The sequence below is a fragment of the Cherax quadricarinatus genome, chromosome 46 (genome assembly GCF_038502225.1).
Source record: "Cherax quadricarinatus isolate ZL_2023a chromosome 46, ASM3850222v1, whole genome shotgun sequence".
Classification (NCBI taxonomy): Eukaryota; Metazoa; Arthropoda; class Malacostraca; order Decapoda; family Parastacidae; genus Cherax; species Cherax quadricarinatus.
Window position 1 is genome coordinate 20657948 of NC_091337.1, and position 20688 is coordinate 20678635.

The 20688-nt window shown below is 40.3% G+C and overlaps 1 protein-coding gene across 9 annotated transcripts in view; it reads left to right on the forward strand.

Moving 5' to 3' along the window:
• LOC128696749 (tudor domain-containing protein 7B) overlaps positions 1-20688 on the forward strand; it is a 462427-nt gene that overhangs the window by 118897 nt on the left and 322842 nt on the right. For all 9 annotated transcript variants that reach the window (XR_011393213.1, XR_011393212.1, XM_070094599.1 and 6 more), the window contains exon 6: positions 12882-13043. Coding sequence is in view for 7 of the 9 variants with exons in the window: in XM_070094599.1 (XP_069950700.1) it covers positions 12882-13043 (162 nt within the window). In the remaining 2 variants the exon portion in view is untranslated. The remainder of the gene's footprint in view (positions 1-12881; positions 13044-20688) is intronic.

A 20688-nucleotide genomic window follows, 5' to 3' on the forward strand; every position in this document is an offset into this window, starting at 1 on the left:
TACAAAGAAAGGGGAGCACTGTAAGAGAGCTAGATGCCCACAGAGGGAGAGCAAGCGCACAGAGGTCCTATCATATCCTCTAGAGGTTCTGTCTCTTATTCTCTTGCTTCTTGGCTGGCCAAAACCCTCACTCCCTTTCTTGGTACTTTTTCTCCTGCCCACCTCCGTCACTTGCAAGACTTCATTCAACGGGTTCGCTCTCTCCCAACCTGTAAGATTCTTAGCCTTGACGTTGAGTCCCTCTTCACCAATGTTCCTCTTGATGATGTCCTTGATTTCCTTAGAGAGAAGGCCCATGAAGGGTTTCTTCATCTCCCTATACATACTGATGTCTTTCTTGATCTTATCCGCCTCTGTGTGGACTCTAACTCCTTTTCCTTCCAAGGGAAATATTCTCAAACCTTTGGTGTCGCTATGGGCTCTCCTCTCTCTCCTGTCCTTGCTAATCTTTACATGGAATACTTCGAGACTGCTCTTCTTCCTACCCTCGATGTGCAACCTGCACTCTGGCTCCGCTATGTGGATGACATCTTTGCTCTGTGGCCTCATGACTCCAGTCTCTTCCAACCTTTTCTTGAAGCTCTTAATAATCTTGCTCCTTCCATTAAGTTTAAAGCTGAATGGGAATCTAATTCCTTGCTTCCTTTCCTTGATGTCCATGTCCACCGCTCAGATACAGGTTTTTCCTTTTCCGTTTACCGAAAACCTATGCACAGTGGCATGTACATTCACTACTTTTCCTATCATGCTTCCCCTGTCTTTCTCCGTGCCCTCCGCATCTGTGATCCTCAGTTCCTTCCAGCAGAAATTTCCACTCTTCATAATTCGTTTTCCCGTCTTGGGTGCTAAATGCAATTTCTTCTCTCCCAAACTCTCTACTCCTGGTAACTCTTCTATCCTCTGCCTTCCCTACATTTCCAGTCTTTCTAATCTCAACAATTCTCTCCGTCCCTTAGACATCAAGCTTACCTTCCGCCAGACTAACACTCTTCGCACTAATCTCGTTCATACCTCTCCTCCCTCTACAGATGTTCCTGGTGTCTACTCTATTTCTTGCTCCTCCTGTCCTCTTCAATACTTCGGAGAAACTGGTCGATCTCTTTCTGACAGACTTAGGGAGCACAAAAATAGTGTTAGGCTTGCTGACACTAACAATGCTCTTTTCTGTCATGTCAGAGATCATAGCCATCCTATTGACTGGTCTTCTGCTAAAACTGTCTTCCCTACTTCCAACTCGAACAGTCGCCATCTTGTTGAATCCTCTCTAATACACAACTTTCCTTGTATGAATCTTAGCCCTGGCTTCGTCTCTGTAGATGCCTTCCTCTCCCACTACATTGTAAAATGCTCCAAACTTCAGAACACCCGTGACTTAACCAGACTCCTCATTTTTTCTTTTTCTTTTTTCTTCTTCTCCCTCTTCCCCTTTCCTCTTTCCTTTTCTCCTCTGGGTTGTCTTTCTCTCTTCTGTCTTGTGTTTCTGTTCCTTCTTCATTTATTTCACCACTTCCTCTTTCACGCACCTCTGTGCGCTTGCTCTCCCTCATTGGGCACCTAGCTCTCTTACAGTGCTCCCCTTCCTTTGTATTTGACTGGCCCGTCCTTCTTATTCCCCACTTCTACCACTACCACTACCTCTTCTACTTCTACTACTACTGATGAAATTGAGACACATGTGCGGCGTCTGGTTGTCTTTGTTGTGGACGTTTCGCCATCCAGTGGCTGGCTGGATGGCGAAACGTCTACGATGGGGATGCCCGGGTGTTGCGCATGTGTCTTAATTTCATCTTGTCGGTATTATACACCATTCTTGTACCACTACTACTACTACTACCACCACTTCTTCCTGCCTATATATAGCCATCCTGCTCCACCTCTGGTTAGTGTGACTTTGTAAATGGTCCAAGTCGGACCGAAACGCCGTCGTAAGCTTCTCTTTTATGTGCGGGTTATTTGTGTGTGTAGTTATATAAAGCTAAAATAAAGGAGAAAATATATAAGAGACTAAATTAAGTAATGGTAAACAAAGTTAAATGGACAGATAGTCACTATGATATAATATTGATTTGAGAGTAAGATCTGATTTGTAATGTATAATAAGTTGAGCAATTAATTGCACTACAAAAAGTAGAGAAATATGAGGTAGGTGGTACTAGCTAGCAAAAGATAGTTTTGGGATTCGCACAATAATGTAATTGAAATATATACTAATTGCATACACAATATAAAAGGGACTAAAAAAAATAGTGGTAAACAGAATTAAATGGACAGGTAGCAACCATGAATAACATTAATTTGGAGTAAGATTTGACTTGCAACACAAAATTATGAGCAATTAATAGCAATTAAAAAGTAAAAAGTATTTGAGGTAGCTGGTATTAGCTAGTAAAAGAAAAAAAAATTAATGCACAATAATATAATAGTAACGTACACTATATGCACCACACGTATATATGTGTTAAGGACACTTATCTAATCTGTTACAGAAATGTCAGCTTTTCTAAGGAAGGTAGAGAAATCATGTTCATTTGAGATGGTGTATTGTTGTCCTGTTGAAGCTTTTCTAACTAGTATTTTCCCATCTCAAGTGAAACACTGATGAATTTTGTTTACCTGTTTAAGTTTTCTCAACCTGAACAGAAGGTTTTGACGTTTTCTCGTTAGTCACTCGTTGATGAACACTCCATTTTTCATTGTAATTGCTGATTTAATTAAGTCCTTTCTTTTATCATATGAATGAAGTCTGATCATAATACTGTGTTTACTACCTTGTTTTGCTAGCAAACGTGTTTCTTTGATTTCATTGTTTTGCACGATAACTTTTACGTGGTCCTGTATTATCCTGATAGCAGTTTCTTTGCACTGTTCTTGGGTTATTTCACTAGGAATGTGTGGACTGTTTTTTATAACTGCATTAGACAACTTATCTTGTTCAGTTTTGTCGTCTTGGAAATCAAGGCATTCATTCAGTCGAGTGTGCATGTTCTAATTGACAGTCCTTGATTGCTTCTTCAGCTTTCATATTTAGAGTTGTTTTTTGCTCAGTGTGACTGGCTATAGCTGTTTTCAGAGACCAATATAAGGTATATTGAATGTATATTAACTCGTTGTATGCTACATCATAACCGCATGAACAGTCATCATATTGTTTACAAAGTCTTCTTTCTTTCAACACACCGGCCGTATCCCACCGAGGCGGGGTGGAACAAAAGGAAAAACGAAAGTTTCTCCTTTTACATTTAGTAATATATACAGAAGGGGTTACTAGCCCCTTGTTCTTTGCATTTTAGTTGCCTCTTACTACACGCATGGCTTACGGAGGTAGAATTCTGTTCCACTTCCCCATGGAGGTAAGAGGAAATAAACAAGAAAAAGAACTAGAAAGAAAATAGAAGAAAACCCAGAGGAGTGTGTATATATATGATTGTACATGTATGTGTAGTGTGACCTAAGTGTAAGTAGAAGTAGCAAGACGTACCTGAAACCTTGCATATTTATGAGACAGAAAAATGGACACCAGCAATCCTTTCTTCTTTCTACACACCGGCCATATCCCACCGAGGTGGGGTGGCCCAAAAGGAAAAATGAAAGTTTCTCCTTTTACATTTAGTAATATACACAGGAGAAGGGGTTACTAGCCCCTTGCTCCCGGCATTTTAGTCGCTTCTTACAACACGCATGGCTTACGGAGGAAGAATTCTGTTCCACTTCCCCATGGAGGTAAGAGGAAATAAACAAGAACAAGAACTAGAAAGAAAATAGAAGAAAACTCAAATGGGTGTGTATATATATGCTTGTACATCTATGTGTAATGTGACCTAAGTGTAAGTAGAAGTAGCAAGACGTACCTGAAATCTTGCATGTGTATGAGACAGAAAAAAAAAAGGAAAAAGAAAAAAAAGATACCAGCAATCCTACCATCGTGTAAAACAATTACAGGCTTTCGTTTTGCACTCACTTGGCAGGACGGTAGTACCTCCCAGGGCGGTTGCTGTCTACCAACCTACTACCTAGATGTTTACAAAATATGTTTACACAAACCAACAAAAAAAATGTTTATTACTAATTTTCTATCATATATATATATATACACATATAAAGTCACTGGACACTTCCCAGAACTGCTACAGCTTCTGTAAAGCTTGTAGTTGCTGTGTGGGGGTGGACTTGTAAATGTGCTGAGTCACTAGCATAATTAGTGTCACAATGACAAATCACACCATCACTCACCACCTGCCTGTCAATACCCATCCCTTCCCCCCACCAACCCATATGGAAATAAGTCACTATCTGAATTTTTTGGGTTATCCTAGGTTGATGGTCTCCTTCCTTCCTTACGTCTTTCCTTCCCTCCTTCCTTCCTTCCTCTCCTCTCTTCCTTTTTTCCTCCCTTTCTTCCTCCCTTTCTTCCTACCTTCCTTCCTTCCTTCCTTCTGGTTTCCTTTCGGTCACAAACTCCTCAAAACCATGAAATTCATCTTCACTGACACTTCCAGCTGTGTTTGAACTGTCACTTGAGAACAAGAGAGTCCCAATTAGCCGAGGAGTGAGGAGTTTCTTAGCACTAGACATGGTGAACAAGGTGTAATAAAATGGCTTTCCCACAATGCACCACTGGGTCCCCGATTTTTTTGTACTGCGCACACTGAGCACAGAGACCCATTCTCTCACATCTAAGCCTATCAGCCTTTTTCTGCTTGATTTGAGGACGCTAGAACTTATGAGTACTAGTACGTCAATAACCCTGGTGCGTAAAATGTACTAGTATGTCAAAAACCCTGAAAGGGTTAAAATAACTGACTTGAGATTTAAAATTGTGGTTCTCAGCACATCTGAAGGCAAAAGCAAATCAGACGTACAACATACATCAGACAGTTTGGTTACCCGATTACGGCATGTGTCAGTCAAATACTGGTTACCTGATATACAGTGTATGCTAGACACAGTCTGTTGCCTGATGTACGGTGTATGTCAAAGATTAAAGGTCTTGTACACACAGTATTTTTTGTTTTAAATGAACTGGCCGTATCCCTCCGAGGCAGGGTAACCTAAAAAGAAAAAAGAATGTTTTCCTTTTAAAATTTAGTAATTTATACAGGAGAAGGGGTTACTAGCCCCTTGCTCCCTGCATTTTAGTCACCTCTTATGAAATGCACAACTTACAGAGGAAGAATTCGTTTCCACTTCCCCATGGAGATATAAAGTAATATGTTTTGATATTTGGGTCTTCAGCAAAAGTACTTGATAAAATAGTCTCTATCTTCATACATTCCATACTATATAAGGAAATATGGTTTTTAAATTTTTTTTTTTTTTAGCAAGTTGGCCGTCTCCCGTTGAGGTAGGGTGACCTAAAAAGAAAGAAAAAATCCCCAAAAAGAAAATACTTTCATCATCATTCAACACACAATCACTGTTTTTGCAGAGGTGCCCAGAACACAACAGTTTAGAAGTATATACATATAAAGGTATACAACATATCCCTCCAAACTGCCAATATCCCAAACCCCTTCTTTAACCCCTTGACTGTAGCAACCCCAAATCCTGAGGCGTCTCCTGATGTTGCAAAATTTAAAACAAAAAAATAATTTTTTCTTATGAAATGATAGAGAACCTTTTCCTGATTGTAATGACACCAAAAGAACAAAATTTGGTGGAAAACTGACAGAATTACGCTCTCGCGAAGTTAGCGACCTCGGTTATATTTACGAATTGATGATTTCGCCCACTTTGAGCCCTATTTTTGGCTAATTCCATTGTTCCAGTTGACCAAACTCATAGCTATTGCTTTAGAACTCCATTTTTTTCTATCGACTGATTACAAGAAACTGCCCATTTACCGATTTCAACTACCCAGTAATGTGGTGAGAAATTTGCAATTTGGCCAATTTCACGAAAATTAAAAAATATGAAAATTTCAAAATAGAGTCCAGAATGAACAATGCAGACATGCCTGGCTCTAAAATAACATTTTCTTTGTTCATCAGTCATGTTTCCAGGCCCCTCTGATATTACTCTTGCTTTCTATTTTGAATTTTTATTCAAACAAAAAATAGAAGATTTACTGTTATGCAGACTACTGCAATATTGTAATTATTGTATAAATAATGTCAACCCATTCATGACTGCATATTAGAATGGCTACTTGGACATTTATTGGACAATGACATCATTTGTTTACTTTTGAACATCAAACATTTCCCCTACTTCGAGCTCCATTTCAAGGTTCTTTTCATAGTAAAACCAATCAAAATCACCTCTAGTTCTATAATATGTTTTCCATTCTATCAAATGAGACCAAGAAAACGAGAATACAACCATAAATGCTATACGAAAATAGACCACAAATTCGGCATTTTAATTAAAAAAAGTGGTCGGAGTTTTTTTTTTCTCATTATGCACTGCGTGCTGCAGGATTTTTTTTATATGGTGCACACTGACCACACAGACCCATTCTCTCACATGTGGGCCTACCAGCTTTCTCCTGCTTGATTTGAAGCCGCTAGAATTTGTGAGTATACGTCAAAAACGGTGGCTTGTAAGACGTATGTATATATGACCAAAACAGTCAAAGGGTTAAAATGCAGGCATTGTACTTCCCGTTTCCAGTATTCAAGTCCGGCTATATAAAAATAACCGGTTTCCCTGAATCCCTTCACTAAATATTACCCTGCTCACACTCCAACAGCTCGTCAGGTTCCAAATACCATTCGTCTCCATTCACTCCTATCTAACACACACATGCATGCTTGCTGGAAGTCCAAGCCCCTCGCCCACGAAACCTTTATGCCGTCCCTTCAACCTTTTCGAGGACGACCCCTACCCTGCCTTCCTTCCCCTACAGATTTATATGCTCTCCATTTCATTCTACTTTGATCCATTCTCTCTAAATGACCAAACCACCTCAACAACCCCTCTTCAGCCCTCTGACTAACACTTTTATCAACTCCACACCTCCTAATTTCCACACTCCGAATTCTCTGCATATTTACAACACACAATGCCCTTAGACAGGACATCTCAACCGCCTCCTCGCTGCAGCATTTACAACCCAAGCATCAAACCCATATAAGAGTGTTGGTACCACTATACTTTCATACATTCCCTTCTTTGCCTCCATAGATAGCATTTTTTATCTCCACATGTACCTCAATGCACCAGTCACCTTTTTTTCTTTATCAATTCTATAGTTAACCTCATCCTTCATAAATCCATCCGCTGACATGTCAACTCCCAAATTTCTGAAAACATTTATTTCTTCCCTACTCCTTTTCAATTTGATATCCAATTTTTCTTTATCTAAATCATTTGATACCCTCACCACCTTACTCTTTTCTGTGTTCACTTTCAGCATTCTACCTTTACACACACATTCCCAAACTCATCCATTAACCTTTGCAACTTTTCTTTAGAATCTCCCATAAGCACAGTATCATCAGCAAAAAGTAACTGTGTCAATTCCCATTGTGTTTTTGATTCCCCATAATTTAATCCCACCCTTCTCCCGAACACCTTAGCATTTACTTCTTTTGCAACCCCATCTATAAATATATTAAACAACCATGGTGACATTACACATCCCTGTCTAAGACCTACTTTTACCGGGAAGTAGTCTCCTTCTCTTCTACACACCTAAACCTGAGCCTCACTATCCTCAAAAAAACTCTTTACAGCATTTAGTAACTTACCACCTATTCCATATACATGTACTTGCAACATCTGCCACATTGTTCCCCTATCCACTCTGTCATATGCCTTTTCTAAATCCATAAATGCAATGAAAACTTTCCCTATCTTTATCTAAATACTGTTCACATATATGCTTCAGTGTAAACACTTGATCTACACATCCCCTACCCACTCTAAAACCACCTTGCTGATCCGCAATCCAACATTGTCTTGCCTCTAATTCTTTCACTAATAACCCTGCCATACACTTTTTCTGGTATACTCAGTAAACTTATTCCTCTATAATTTTTAAAATCCAGGGAGGTACTACTGTCCTGCCAAGTGAGTGTAAAACTAAAGCCTGTAATTGTTTTACATGATAGGATTGCTGGTGTCCATTTTTCTGTCTCATAAACATGCAAGGTTTCAGGTTCGTCTTGCTACTTCTACTTACACTTAGGTCACACTACACATACATGTACAAACATATATATACACACCCCTCTGGGTTTTCTTCTATTTTCTTTCTAGTTCTTGTTCTTGTTTATTTCCTCTTATCTCCATGGGAACGTGGAACAGAATTCTTCCTCCGTAAGCCATGCGTGTTGTAAGAGGCAACTAAAATGCCGGGAGGAAGGGGCTAGTAACCCCTTCTCCCGTATAAATTACTAAATTTAAAAGAGAAACTTTTGTTTTTCTTTTTGGGCCACCCTGCCTTGGTGGAATACGGCCGGTGTGTTGAAAGAAAGAAAGACCAGTCACTCCAACACTATATCCCCCCCTGCTTTTAACATTTCTCTCATGATCCTGTCACTTCCAGCTGCTTTACCCCCTTTCATTCTACGTAATGCCTCACGTTCCTCCCCCACACTCACATCCTGCTCTTCCTAACTCCTAAAAGATGGTATACCTCCCTGGCCAGTGCATGAAATTACCGCATCCCTTTCTTCATCGGCATTTAAAAGTTCCTCAAAATATTCCCGCCATCAATTACACAACAAATGGCAACACGGGTTTAGAGCAGGTCGCTCCTGTCTGTTCCATCTACTGGACCACTATGACAAGGTCCTGGATGCTATAGAGGATAAACAAAATACAGATGTAGTATACACAGACTTTTCAAAAGCTTTCGACAAGTGTGACCATGGTGTAATAGCACACAAAATGCTTGATAAAGGAATGACGAGAAAAGTTGGTAGATTTATCTACAACTTCCTGACAAATAGAACACAAAGAGTAATAGTAATCACAGTAAAGTCCCAGGCAGCCATGGTAAAAAGCTGTTCCACAAGGCACAGTACTTGCTCCCATTCTATTCCTCATCCTCATTTTTGTCGACATAGAGATGTAAGCCATAGCTCCGTGTCTTCCTTTGCGGATGACACCCGGATCACCATGGCATTGACCTCCATTGAAGTTCCTGCAAGACGCCAAGTGGACATCAACCAAATCTTCGAATGGACCACTCAAAACTATGAAGTTTAACGAGGAGAAATTTCAACTACTCAGATATGGAAAACTTGAAGAAATTAAAAATGTGTCAGGGTATACCACAAATTCTAACCATACAATAGAGCAGGAAAGTAATGTGAAGGACCTGGGAGTGATAATGTTGAGGATCTCAACTTCTAAGACCACAACACTGTATCTACCTCATCCGCTAGGGTAATGATAGGATGGATAATGAGAACCTTCAAAACTACTGGGAACAGTTGAAGGTCCTTGATCTGTATTCCCGCTAACACAGGCGAGAGAGATGTATGATAATATACACTTGGAAGGTCCTGGAGGGATTGGTACCAAACCTGCACATGAAAATCACTCCGTGTGAAAGCAAAAGACTCGGCAGGAGATGCAACATTCCCACGATGAAAAGCAGGGGCGTCACAAGTACACTGAGAGACAACACAATAAGTGTCCGGGACCCAAGACTGTTCAGTTGCCTCCCAACATACATAAAGGGGATTGCCAATAGACCCCTGGCTGTCTTCAGGAGGGCACTGGACAGGCACCTAGAGTCAGTACCTGACCAACCGGGCTGTGGTTCATACGTCAGCTTGTGTGCAGCCAGCAGTAACAGCCTGGTTGATCAGACCCTGATCCACCATGAGGCCTGGTCTCAGACCGGGCCGTGGGGGCATTGAACCCCGAAACCCTCTCCAGGCAAACTCCAGGTATCTACCCAATACCTCCATCTCCCCATCTACTAACTCCCCTACTCTGTTTTTAACTGACAAATCCATTCGTTCCCTAGGCTTTCTTAATTAACTTGTTTATCTCATTCCAAAATTTTTTTCTTATTTTCATCAAAATTTCTTGACAGTGCTTCTCCCACTATCATCTGCTCTCCTTTTACACTCTCACCACTTTCTTCACCTTTCTTTTACTCTCCATATACTCTGCTCTTCTAATAACACTTCTGCTTTGTAAGAACCTCTCATAAACTACCTTTTTCTCTTTTATCACACCCTTTTGAAGGGGGCCATTAGTGTACAGCAGTATTCCAGCCTAGAGAGCACAAGTGATTTGAAGAGAATCATCATGGGCTTGGCATCCCTAGTTTTGAAGGATCTCATTATCCATCCTGTCATTTTTCTAGCAGATGCGAGTGATACAATATTATGATCCTTGAAGGTGAGATCGTCCGACATGATCACTCCCAGATCTTTGACGTTAGTTTTTCGATCATTCCATCAATCACTCCTCTTTCTTCCTGCACCCACCCTCCTATAGTCACAAACTTCTGCCCCACATTCTAATATTGCATTTTTAAAACTATTCCAACAACCCTCTTCAAACCCCCACTACTCATACTTGCACTAGCCCACCTTTCTGCCAATAGTTGCTTATATTTGACCCAAACTTCTTCCTCCCTTCTTTTATACACTTTCACCTATATATTACTTGTTGTTGCCATTTTCCTTTTGTCCCATCTACCTCTTACTCTGAAATATTTAAATGCATATTTGTAATTAACTGGCATAATAGAATAGTGAAGACATACCCAATACACAAATGCTTAAGGCCTGTTCATCGCTTTTATTAGTTTATTTACCAGTGAAATGGTTCTCATATAGTGTAACTATACCTTGTGTGTTTAGTCTAAGTTTTGCAAAGTTATCTTTCCCCAAAATATTTAGATATGGAATCAGTCATTCAGTCAGTGTCTTAACCTTGTGTTTGTATTGGCACATTTAAATTGTACTGTATATAATATTTATCAATTTATTGTTTGTGATATCATAATTTTTTTTTCTAAGGGCCATTTTCCACTGAGGTAGGATGACCCAAAAAAGAAAGAAAAACCCAAAAAGAAAAAACTTTAATTATCATTCAGCACATTCACCATCACTTATACATAATCACTATCTTCACGGAGGTGCTCAGACAGTTTAGATGTCCCTCCAAACTGTCAATATCCCAAGCCCCTCCTTTAACCCTTTGACTGTCGCAACCCCCAATCCTGAGGTGTCTCCTGGTGTCGCAAAATTTAAAAAAAAAAAAAATTACTTTTTCTTATGAAATGATAGAGAATCTTTTCCCGATTGTAATGACACCAAAAAAACAAAATTTGATGGAAAACTGACGGAATTATGCTCTCGCGAAGTTAGCGACCTCGGCGCTGTTTACAAATCGGCGATTTCGCCCACTTTGAGAACTATTTTCAGCTAATTCCATTATTCCAGTCACCCAAACTCATAGCTATTTCTTTAGAACTCTATTTTTTCTATCAATTGAGTACAAGAAACTGCCCATTTACCGATTTCAACTACCTAATAATGTGGTCAGAAATTTGCAATTTGGTCAATTTCACGAAAACTAAAAAATATGACAATTTCAAAATAAGGTCCAGAATGAACAATGCAGACATTCCTGGCTCTAAAATAACATTTTCTTTGCTCATCAGTCATGTCTCCAGGCCCCTCTAATATTACTCTTGCTTTCTATTTTGAATTTTTATTCAAACAAAAAATAGAAGACTTACTATTATGCAGACTACTGCAATACTGTAATAATTGTATAAATAACATCAACCCATTCATGACTGCATATTAGAATGGCTAGTTGGACATTTATTGGACAATGGCATCATTTGTTTACTTTTGAACATTGGCAAAAATCAAACATTTCCCCAACTTTCAGCTCCATTTCTAGGTTCTTTTTATAGTAAAATCAATCAAAATCACCTCTATTTCTATAATATGTTTTCCATTCTATCAAATGAGACCAAGAAAACGAGAATACAACAATAAATACTATACGAAAATAGACCACAAAGTCGGCATTTTAATTTAAAAAACGGTCGGAGTTTTTTTTTTCTCATTATGCACTGCGTGCTCCAGGATTTTTTTTATATGGTGCACACTGACCACACAGACCCATTCTCTCACATGTGGGCCTACCAGCTTTCTCCTGCTTGATTTGAAGCCGCTAGAATTTATGAGTATACAGTGGACCCCCGCATAACGATCACCTCCGAATGCGACCAATTATGTAAGTGTATTTATGTAAGTGCGTTTGTACGTGTATGTTTGGGGGTCTGAAATGGACTAATCTACTTCACAATGTTCCTTATGGGAACAAATTTGGTCAGTACTGGCACCTGAACATCTGGAGTGAAAAAATATCGTTAACTGGGGGTCCACTGTATATACGTCAAACACGGTACCTCGTAAGACGTATATATACGGCCGCGACAGTCAAAGGGTTAAAGTGCAGGCATTGTACTTCCCATTTCCAGGACTCAAGTCCTGCTAACCAGTTTCCCTGATTCCCTTCACAAAATATTACCCTACTCGTCATGTCCCAAACACCATTCGTCTCCATTTGCTCCTGTCTAACACGCTCACACATGCTTGCTGGAAGTCCAAGCCCCTCGCCCACAAAACTTCCTTTACCCCTTCCCTCCAAATATTTTCATATTAGTTTGGAACCCATTATCCTTAGAGGATGTGTGTTATTTTGCTAAAATCAATTTTAAGACTAGACAAAATGATGCTGAAACTGCCAGAACATTGGTTTTGACTTGAATGGATTTAACAGTTTCTTTTGAGTTTTCGTTTCCTGTTATATTGACAGAATGTTGTTTTTGGTAAGGTTTTTTTATTTTACTTTATTTGCAATTTCATTGATTAAATTTAGTTCCTGTACATCATCCTAATCTGATTTAAATTGAGAAATTAAAATTTAACATTTGTCTTGTGTTCTTCTAGATTGGAAAAATTCAAGTGAGCAGCTACCCAAAAGACATGGAAAAGCCAGAGGATGCTGAAGAATCAGTGGCAAAGGAGGCATTGCCTCTAATCCAGCAGATGATTAGACAAAAGCTTCCTGTTACTACAGATCAGGATTTATTGATCAAAAGGATCAAGGAGGTATGTGTTTCCATAATTTCACAGGTTGTGGCAGGACTTGATGTATGAGCCACAGTTGTAGTCTTTTTTTTTTTTTAACAAGTCGGCCATCTCCCACCAAGGCAGGGTGATCCAAAAAGAAAGAAAATCCCCAAAAAGAAAATACTTTCATCATCATTCAACATTTTCACCTCACTCACACATAATCACTGTTTTTGCAGAGGTGCTCAGAACACAACAGTTTAGAAGCATATACATATAAAGATACACGACATATCCCTCCAAACTGCTAATATCCCGAACCCCTCCTTTAGAGTGCAGGCATTGTACTTCCCATTTCTAGGACTCAAGTCCGGCTATATAAAAATACCCGGTTTCCCTAAATCCCTTCACTAAATATTACCCTGCTCACACTCCAACAGATGGTCAGGTCCCAAATACCATTTGTCTCCATTCACTCCTATCGAACACGCTCATGCACGCTTGCAGGAAGTCCAAGCCCCTCGCCCACAAAACCTCCCTTACCCCTTCCAACCTTTTCGAGGACGACCCCTACCCCACCTTCCTTCCCCTACAGATTTATATGCTCTCCATGTCATTCTACTTTGATCCATTCTCTCTAAATGACCAAACCACCACCTCAACAACCCCTCTTCAGCCCTCTGACTAATACTTTTATTAACTCCACACCTTCTCGTAATTTCCACACTCCGAATTTTCTGCATAATATTTACACCACACATTGCCCTTAGACAGGACATCTCCACTGCCTCCAACTGCCTCCTCGCTGCTGCATTGACAACCCAAGCTTCACACCCATATAAGAGTGTTGGTACTACTATACTTTCGTACATTCCCTTCTTTGCCTCCATAGATAACGTTTTTTGTCTCCACATACCTCAACGCACCACTCACCTTTTTTCCCTCATCAATTCTATGATTAACCTCATCCTTCATAAATCCATCTGCCAACACGTCAATTCCCAACTAGTCTTAAGGCCAAATATATCGAACCAGCCTCTGCTAGCCTTAAATTCACTAACTGCAGCACTCGTTCCAGGCATTTTTCTTTCCGAGATCCACATGTAACTTCCTTACCTTTTTGCAAATTATTGCCTCTACAACACTATCTCCCACTAACTATTTTTGGTTGATCCACACCAACAACAACTTCTACATAAGAACATTAGAAAGAAGGAACACTGCAGCAGGCCTACTGACCCATGCAGAGCAGGTCTATGTCTCTGTCCTCCCCAGATTAATCCAATGACCCACCCAGTCTGGTCACCTCCAATTCTCAACATCTTCGATTGTTTGCGATCTCTGTGTCATTAGCAAATTTACCTCTTTCACAACATCAGCTTCCTTGATTTTTTTTTCTTCGCCAGGATGGAACTGATCACTGATTTGGACTTCCCATACGTCCCGGTGAGCTCGGCCACACGTACGCCACTTTCGTATTTTTCCACGAGTTCTTGAATTCTATCGTGTTTCTCACCTTTACCAAAGGGCTGGCACTCAGAACTTTTTTTTGGTACCATGGTGGCTTATTTAGCAGTCACAAACACAAAAAACAGTGGATTATTATGAAATGTTTCGGATGAACACGTGGAGTAATGCTCACTTAATGAGTAACAAAGGCAGACTGAGTGATGAACGTATGAGTGGCCGTGTCCCGCGGGCAGGCAGATGCATCTGGTATTACCACTTTCCAAGCGGATGTACAAAAATGGGGAAAATTTCGCCAGAAAACGTGGTTGAAAACTGAATTGTACGATAACCGGACCGGGTGAAAATCAGGGTTCCACTGTATTTCAAAACTTCATTATATGGTGGAACCTCTGCTTGTGAGTGCCCCACCATGTGAGTTTTTCAGGATATGAGCCGTTTCTTGGTCGATTTTTTGCTCCTGGATACAAGCCAAAATTGAGGTTGCGAACTTCCCCCTCGAGAGAGATTCCTTGATGCTGGTGAGGGGCTCTTGATCTAGGGAATTGGATCTGTGCTCCAGTTGCCTAAATTTATAATAATAATAATAATAATAATAATCGAGTTTCAGAACATCGCCACTAGGTGTTAAAGCCAACGCCAAAGCATCAGCTGAGCTGTACAGTGTGTTTGTCACTGTGGAAACAGTTCTCGTATTATTGCCAAATTTCATTTTTTTAACCATGGGTCCTAAGAAAGTATGTAAGTGCAAAGGACAGTGCTGTGAAGAAAAAGAGGATGATGTCTATGGAATTACAGCTTCAAATCATAGATAAACAAGCGAGGTGTGAGGTGGCAGTAGGAGCTAGTAGCAAGTAGCATCTTCCACTCTCCACCTCCACCTCTGCCAGCATATGTACACTTTATAAAACCACTTTATTTCTTTACATTCTCTATTATGTTTTTATACAATATTTCTTATTTATGAAACTAGTGCAGTTAGCCTCACAAGTACTCCATTTTCTCTTATAATAAAATCACGGGAAGATGTAATCAGCGGGAGAGGGAATGGACGCCGCTGCCACCACTCGCTATATTATGGCCTATTTTATTCATTCTAGAGTATGTATATATCATGTTTCTGTGTTAATTATATTGTTTATTATGACATAGTAGATGAATTGTGATAGATAAATCAGCTGTAGAGTTAATATTAGCATTATATTGAAGTACAGTGGACCCTCAACCAACGATGGCATCGATTAACGATAAATCCGACCAGTGATGCATTTTAACGCAAAAATTTTGCCTCTACTAGCGCTAAAAAACTCGACCAACACTATTCGTTCCGTCTGAGACGCATCCACTTCTGGCCAGTGTTTACAAGCCAGCCAGCCACTGCGGTCGCTTCCAAGCATACTATCGGAACATTTCATATAGTGATTGCACCTGCAAAATAAGTCACCATGAGCCCCAAGAAAGCTTCTAGTGCCAACCCTACAGCAAAAAGGGTAAGAATTACTATGGATATGAAGAAAGAGATCATTGCTAAGTATGAAAGTGGGGTGCATGTCTCCGAGCTGGCCAGGTTGTACACAAAACCCCAATCAACCATCGCTACTATTGTGGCCAAGAAACCGGCAATCAAGGAAGCTGTTCTTGCCAAAGGTGCAACTGTTTTTGAAACTGAGATCGCAAGTGATAGAAGATGTTGAGAGACTGTTATTGGTGTGGATAAACGAAAAACAGATAGCAGGAGATAGCATCTCTCAAGCGATCATATGTGAAAAGGCTAGGAAGTTGCATGAGGATTTAATTAGAAAAATGCCAGCAACTAGTGGTGTGAGTGAATTTAAGGCCAGCAAAGGTTGGTTTGAGAGATTTAAGAATTGCAGTGGCATACATAGTGTGATAAGGCATGGTGAGGCTGCCAGTTTGGACCAAAAAGCAGCTGAAAAATATGTGCAGGAATTCAAGGAGTACATAGACAGTGAAGAATTGAAACCTGAACAAGTGTTTAATTGTGACACTGACAATGTTGTGAAACACTTTAGGAATGTCATAAAGGAACAGGAGGTACAGGCCTCTATTCAAATTCAAATTCAAAGTTTATTCTCTATAAGGATTACAATGCTGACTTTACAGAATTTGGTTATTGTGTGGTTTACATGTAAAATAATAAATACAGAGTGTACCACTAGAACACCTAGCATAGCTAGGCATTTCGGGCAGACTTAAATTAAATCTTAAGTTTAAAATATTACAAAATTATGAGGTAAGTTGGTATTATGGCTAAGTGACTAAATACTAAGAAATGGACAGATATGTTGTGCAACAGGTCCAGTGACTCTCAAGCTGGTCCTAGTGGCATTAAAAGAAGGGAAGTAACCCCAAAAATGGACTTGCCACCTCAAGTCCTAATGGAAGGGGATTGCCATTCTAAACACTAACACCATCAACACACTCCCCTCCTCCCATCCCATCAATCATCACCAGATCTTCAATAAAGGTAAGTGTCATGTAACTGTGCATGTCTTCTTCAGTTTGTGTGTATTAAAATTAATATTTCATGTGGTAAAAATTTTTTTTTTTAATACTTTTGGGTGTCTTGCACGGATTAATTTGATTTCCATTATTTCTTATGGGGAAAATTAACTCGACTAACGATAATTTCGATTAACGATGAGCTCTCAGGAACGGATTAATATCACTGGTCGAGGGTCCACTGTATTTTTGTCCTTCCTCCCGAGAGCAGGAATTCTACACAAATAACCCGCACATAAAACAGAGAAGCTTACGACGATGTTTCGGTCTGACTTGGACCATTGACAAAGTCACACTAACCAGAAGTGGAGCAGGACGGCTATATATAGGCAGGAAGAGGTGGTGGTAGTAGTAGTAGTAGTAGTACAAGAATGGTATATAATACTGACAAGATGAAATTAAGACACCTGCGCAACACCTGGGCATCCCTATCGTAGACGTTTCGCCATCCAGCCAGCCACTGGATGGCGAAACGTCCACAACAAAGACAACCAGACGCCGCACATGTGTCTTAATTTCATCAGTAGTAGTAGTAGTAGAAGAGGTAGTAGTAGTGGTAGTGGTAGAAGTGGGAAATAAGGAGGACGAGCCAGTCAAATACAAAGGAAGGGGAGCACTGCAGGAAAGCTAGGTGCCCACTAAGGGAGAGCAAGCGCACAGAGGTGTGTGAAAGGGGAAGTGGGAAATAAATGAAGAAGGAACAGAAACACGAGACAGAAGAGAGAAAGACAACCCAGAGGAGAAAAGGAAAGAGGAAAGTGGAAGAGGGAGAAGAAGAAAAAGAAAAAGAAAAAATGAGGAGTCAGGTTAAGTCACGGGTGTTCTGGAGCTTGGAGGATTTTACAGTGTAGTGGGAGAGGAAGGCATCTACAGAGATGAAGCCAGGGCTAAGGTTCATACAAGGAAAGTTGTGTATTAGAGAGGATTCAACCAGACGGCGACTGTTCGAGTTGGAAGTAGGGAAGACAGTTTTAGCAGAAGACCAGTCAATAGGATGGCTATGATCTCTTACGTGACAGAAAAGAGCATTGTTAGTGTCGGCAAGTCTAACACTATTTTTGTGCTCCTTAAGTCTGTCAGAAAGAGATCGACCAGTTTCTCCGAAGTATTGAAGAGGACAGGAGGAGCAAGAAAAAGAGTAGACACCAGGAACATCTGTAGAGGGAGGAGAGGTATGAACGAGATTAGTGCGAAGAGTGTTAGTCTGGCGGAAGGTAAGCTTGATGTCTAAGGGACGGAGAGAATTGTTGAGATTAGAAAGACCGGAAATGTAGGGAAGGCAGAGGATAGAAGAGTTCCCAGGAGTAGAGAGTTTGGGAGAGAAGAAATTGCGTTTAGCACATGAGAAGGCAGAGTCTATGAAATGGGAAGGGTAGCCAAGACGGGAAAACGAATTATGAAGAGTGGAAATTTCTGCTGGAAGTAACTGAGGATCACAGATGCGGAGGGCACGGAGAAAGAGGGAGATAAGAACACTTTTCTCGCCGTCTAGTTGAATCCTCTCTAATACACAACTTTCCTTGTATGAACCTTAGCCCTGGCTTTGTCTCTGTAGATGCCTTCCTCTCCCTCTACATTGTAAAATGCTCCAAACTCCAGAACACCTGTGACTTAACCTGATTCCTCATTTTTTCTTTTTCTTTTTCTTCTTCTCCCTCTTCCCCTTTCCTCTTTCCTTTTCTCCTCTGGGTTGTCTTTCTCTCTTCTGTCTCGTGTTTCTGTTCCTTCTTCATTTATTTCCCACTTCCCCTTTCACGCACCTCTGTGCGCTTGCTCTCCCTCAGTGGGCACCTAGCTCTCTTGCAGTGCTCCCCTTCCTTTGTATTTGACTGGCTCGTCCTCCTTATTTCCCACTTCTACCACTACCACTACTACTACCTCTTCTACTACTACTACTACTACTACTACTACTACTGATGAAATTGAGACACATGTGCGGCGTCTGGTTGTCTTTGTTGTGGCCGTTTCTCCATCCAGTGGCTGGCTGGATGGCGAAACGTCTACGATAGGGATGCCCAGGTGTTGCGCATGTGCCTTAATTTCATCTTGTCGGTATTATATACTGTTCTTGTACTACTACTACCACTACTACCACCACCTCTTCCTGCGTATATATAGCCGTCCTGCTCCACTTCTGGTTAGTGTGACTTTGTCAATGGTCCAAGTCGAACCAAAACGTCGTCGTAAGCTTCTCTCTTTTATGTGCGGGTTGTTTGTGTATCGTTCCAGTCACGGTATTGTGCCTTTTTTTGTTATTTAGCAGGAATTCTGCTGGAACGGATTAATGGCATTTCACTTAATTTAAATGAGGAAAATTGATTCAGCATACGAGCAGATTGGGGTTACGAGCTAGGTCACGGAATGGAATAAACTCATAAGCAGAGGTTCCACTGTATTGAAATCTGCTATATCGAAGGTTTACTATAGTAGAAAAGGCAATTCCTTTCAAGAAAGTTCAGAAATAGTGAGGTGGTGATCCAGAGACCTGCCATTTTTGGATTATTCTGTAAAGAAACAATCTACTTGTGCAGCACTGTAATATTGTGTGTAATGATGACTGTTTTTGTACACTTTTTACTAATTGTTAATTGAAGTACTAAAAAAAATGTAAGATTTGGAATTCATTGCCTGAAGCATTGACAGGTTCCCTAGCTGCCAGTCAATTCAGGACTATTGTTAAAAAGCATCTCATCTCCTTAACATAACTGAAACAGCACTATGCTGTGTCAAACAAAACAAGCTCATCCAATTCTGTTCCTGTTCTTCTTTCAAACTTCCTTCAACTTAATAGAAAACTGGTTACACACCTTGTTCCATTATATTTCTACTGTAACTAAGTAACTTCCTTTATCTTCTTCTCTATTCAATGTCCTCACAAAACTAAATATCATTGAATCATTTTGAAATAAGTAATACAGTAGGGCCCCGCTTTACAGCGTTTTGCTTTACGGTGTTCCACTAATATGGACATTTCAAATTATGGTCAGAACTCGCTATACAGCTCCCTCCACCTGTTTTTCTAATATGGTCACCACTCCCCACCCGGTTTGTTTACATTCTCCATGAGTACATCTCTTATGTCTGGAAACTTATTGCATATTTTATATGTACTTTGATATTATACTAATGTGTACCTGTACTTTAATATACTTAAACACTGTGTTGGCATGCAGGTACACATTAAAGTCACTAAGAGTCTCACTACTCACTACTCTTGCGTGGATGTAGTGCGGATGACAAGAAACAGATGATTGCTGATGTTATAAATGAAAAGAAGTTGGATGTCCTGGCCCTAAGTGAAACAAGGCTGAAGGGGGTAGGGGAGTTTCGGTGGGGGGAAATAAATGGGATTAAATCTGGAGTATCTGAGAGAGTTAGAGCTAAGGAAGGGGTAGCAATAATGTTGAAGGAACAGTTATGGAAGGAGAAAAGAGAATATGAATGTGTAAATTCAAGGATTATGTGGATTAAAGTAAAGGTTGGATGCAAAAGTGGGTCATAATAAGCATGTATGCACCTGGAGAAGAGAGGAATGTAGAGGAGAGAGAGAGATTTTGGGAGATGTTAAGTGAATGTATAGGAACCCTTGAACCAAGTGAAAGAGTTGTGGTAGGGGACCTGAATGCTAAAGTAGGAAAAACTTATAGAGAGGGTGTGGTAGGTAAATTTGGGGTGCCAGGTGTAAATGATAATG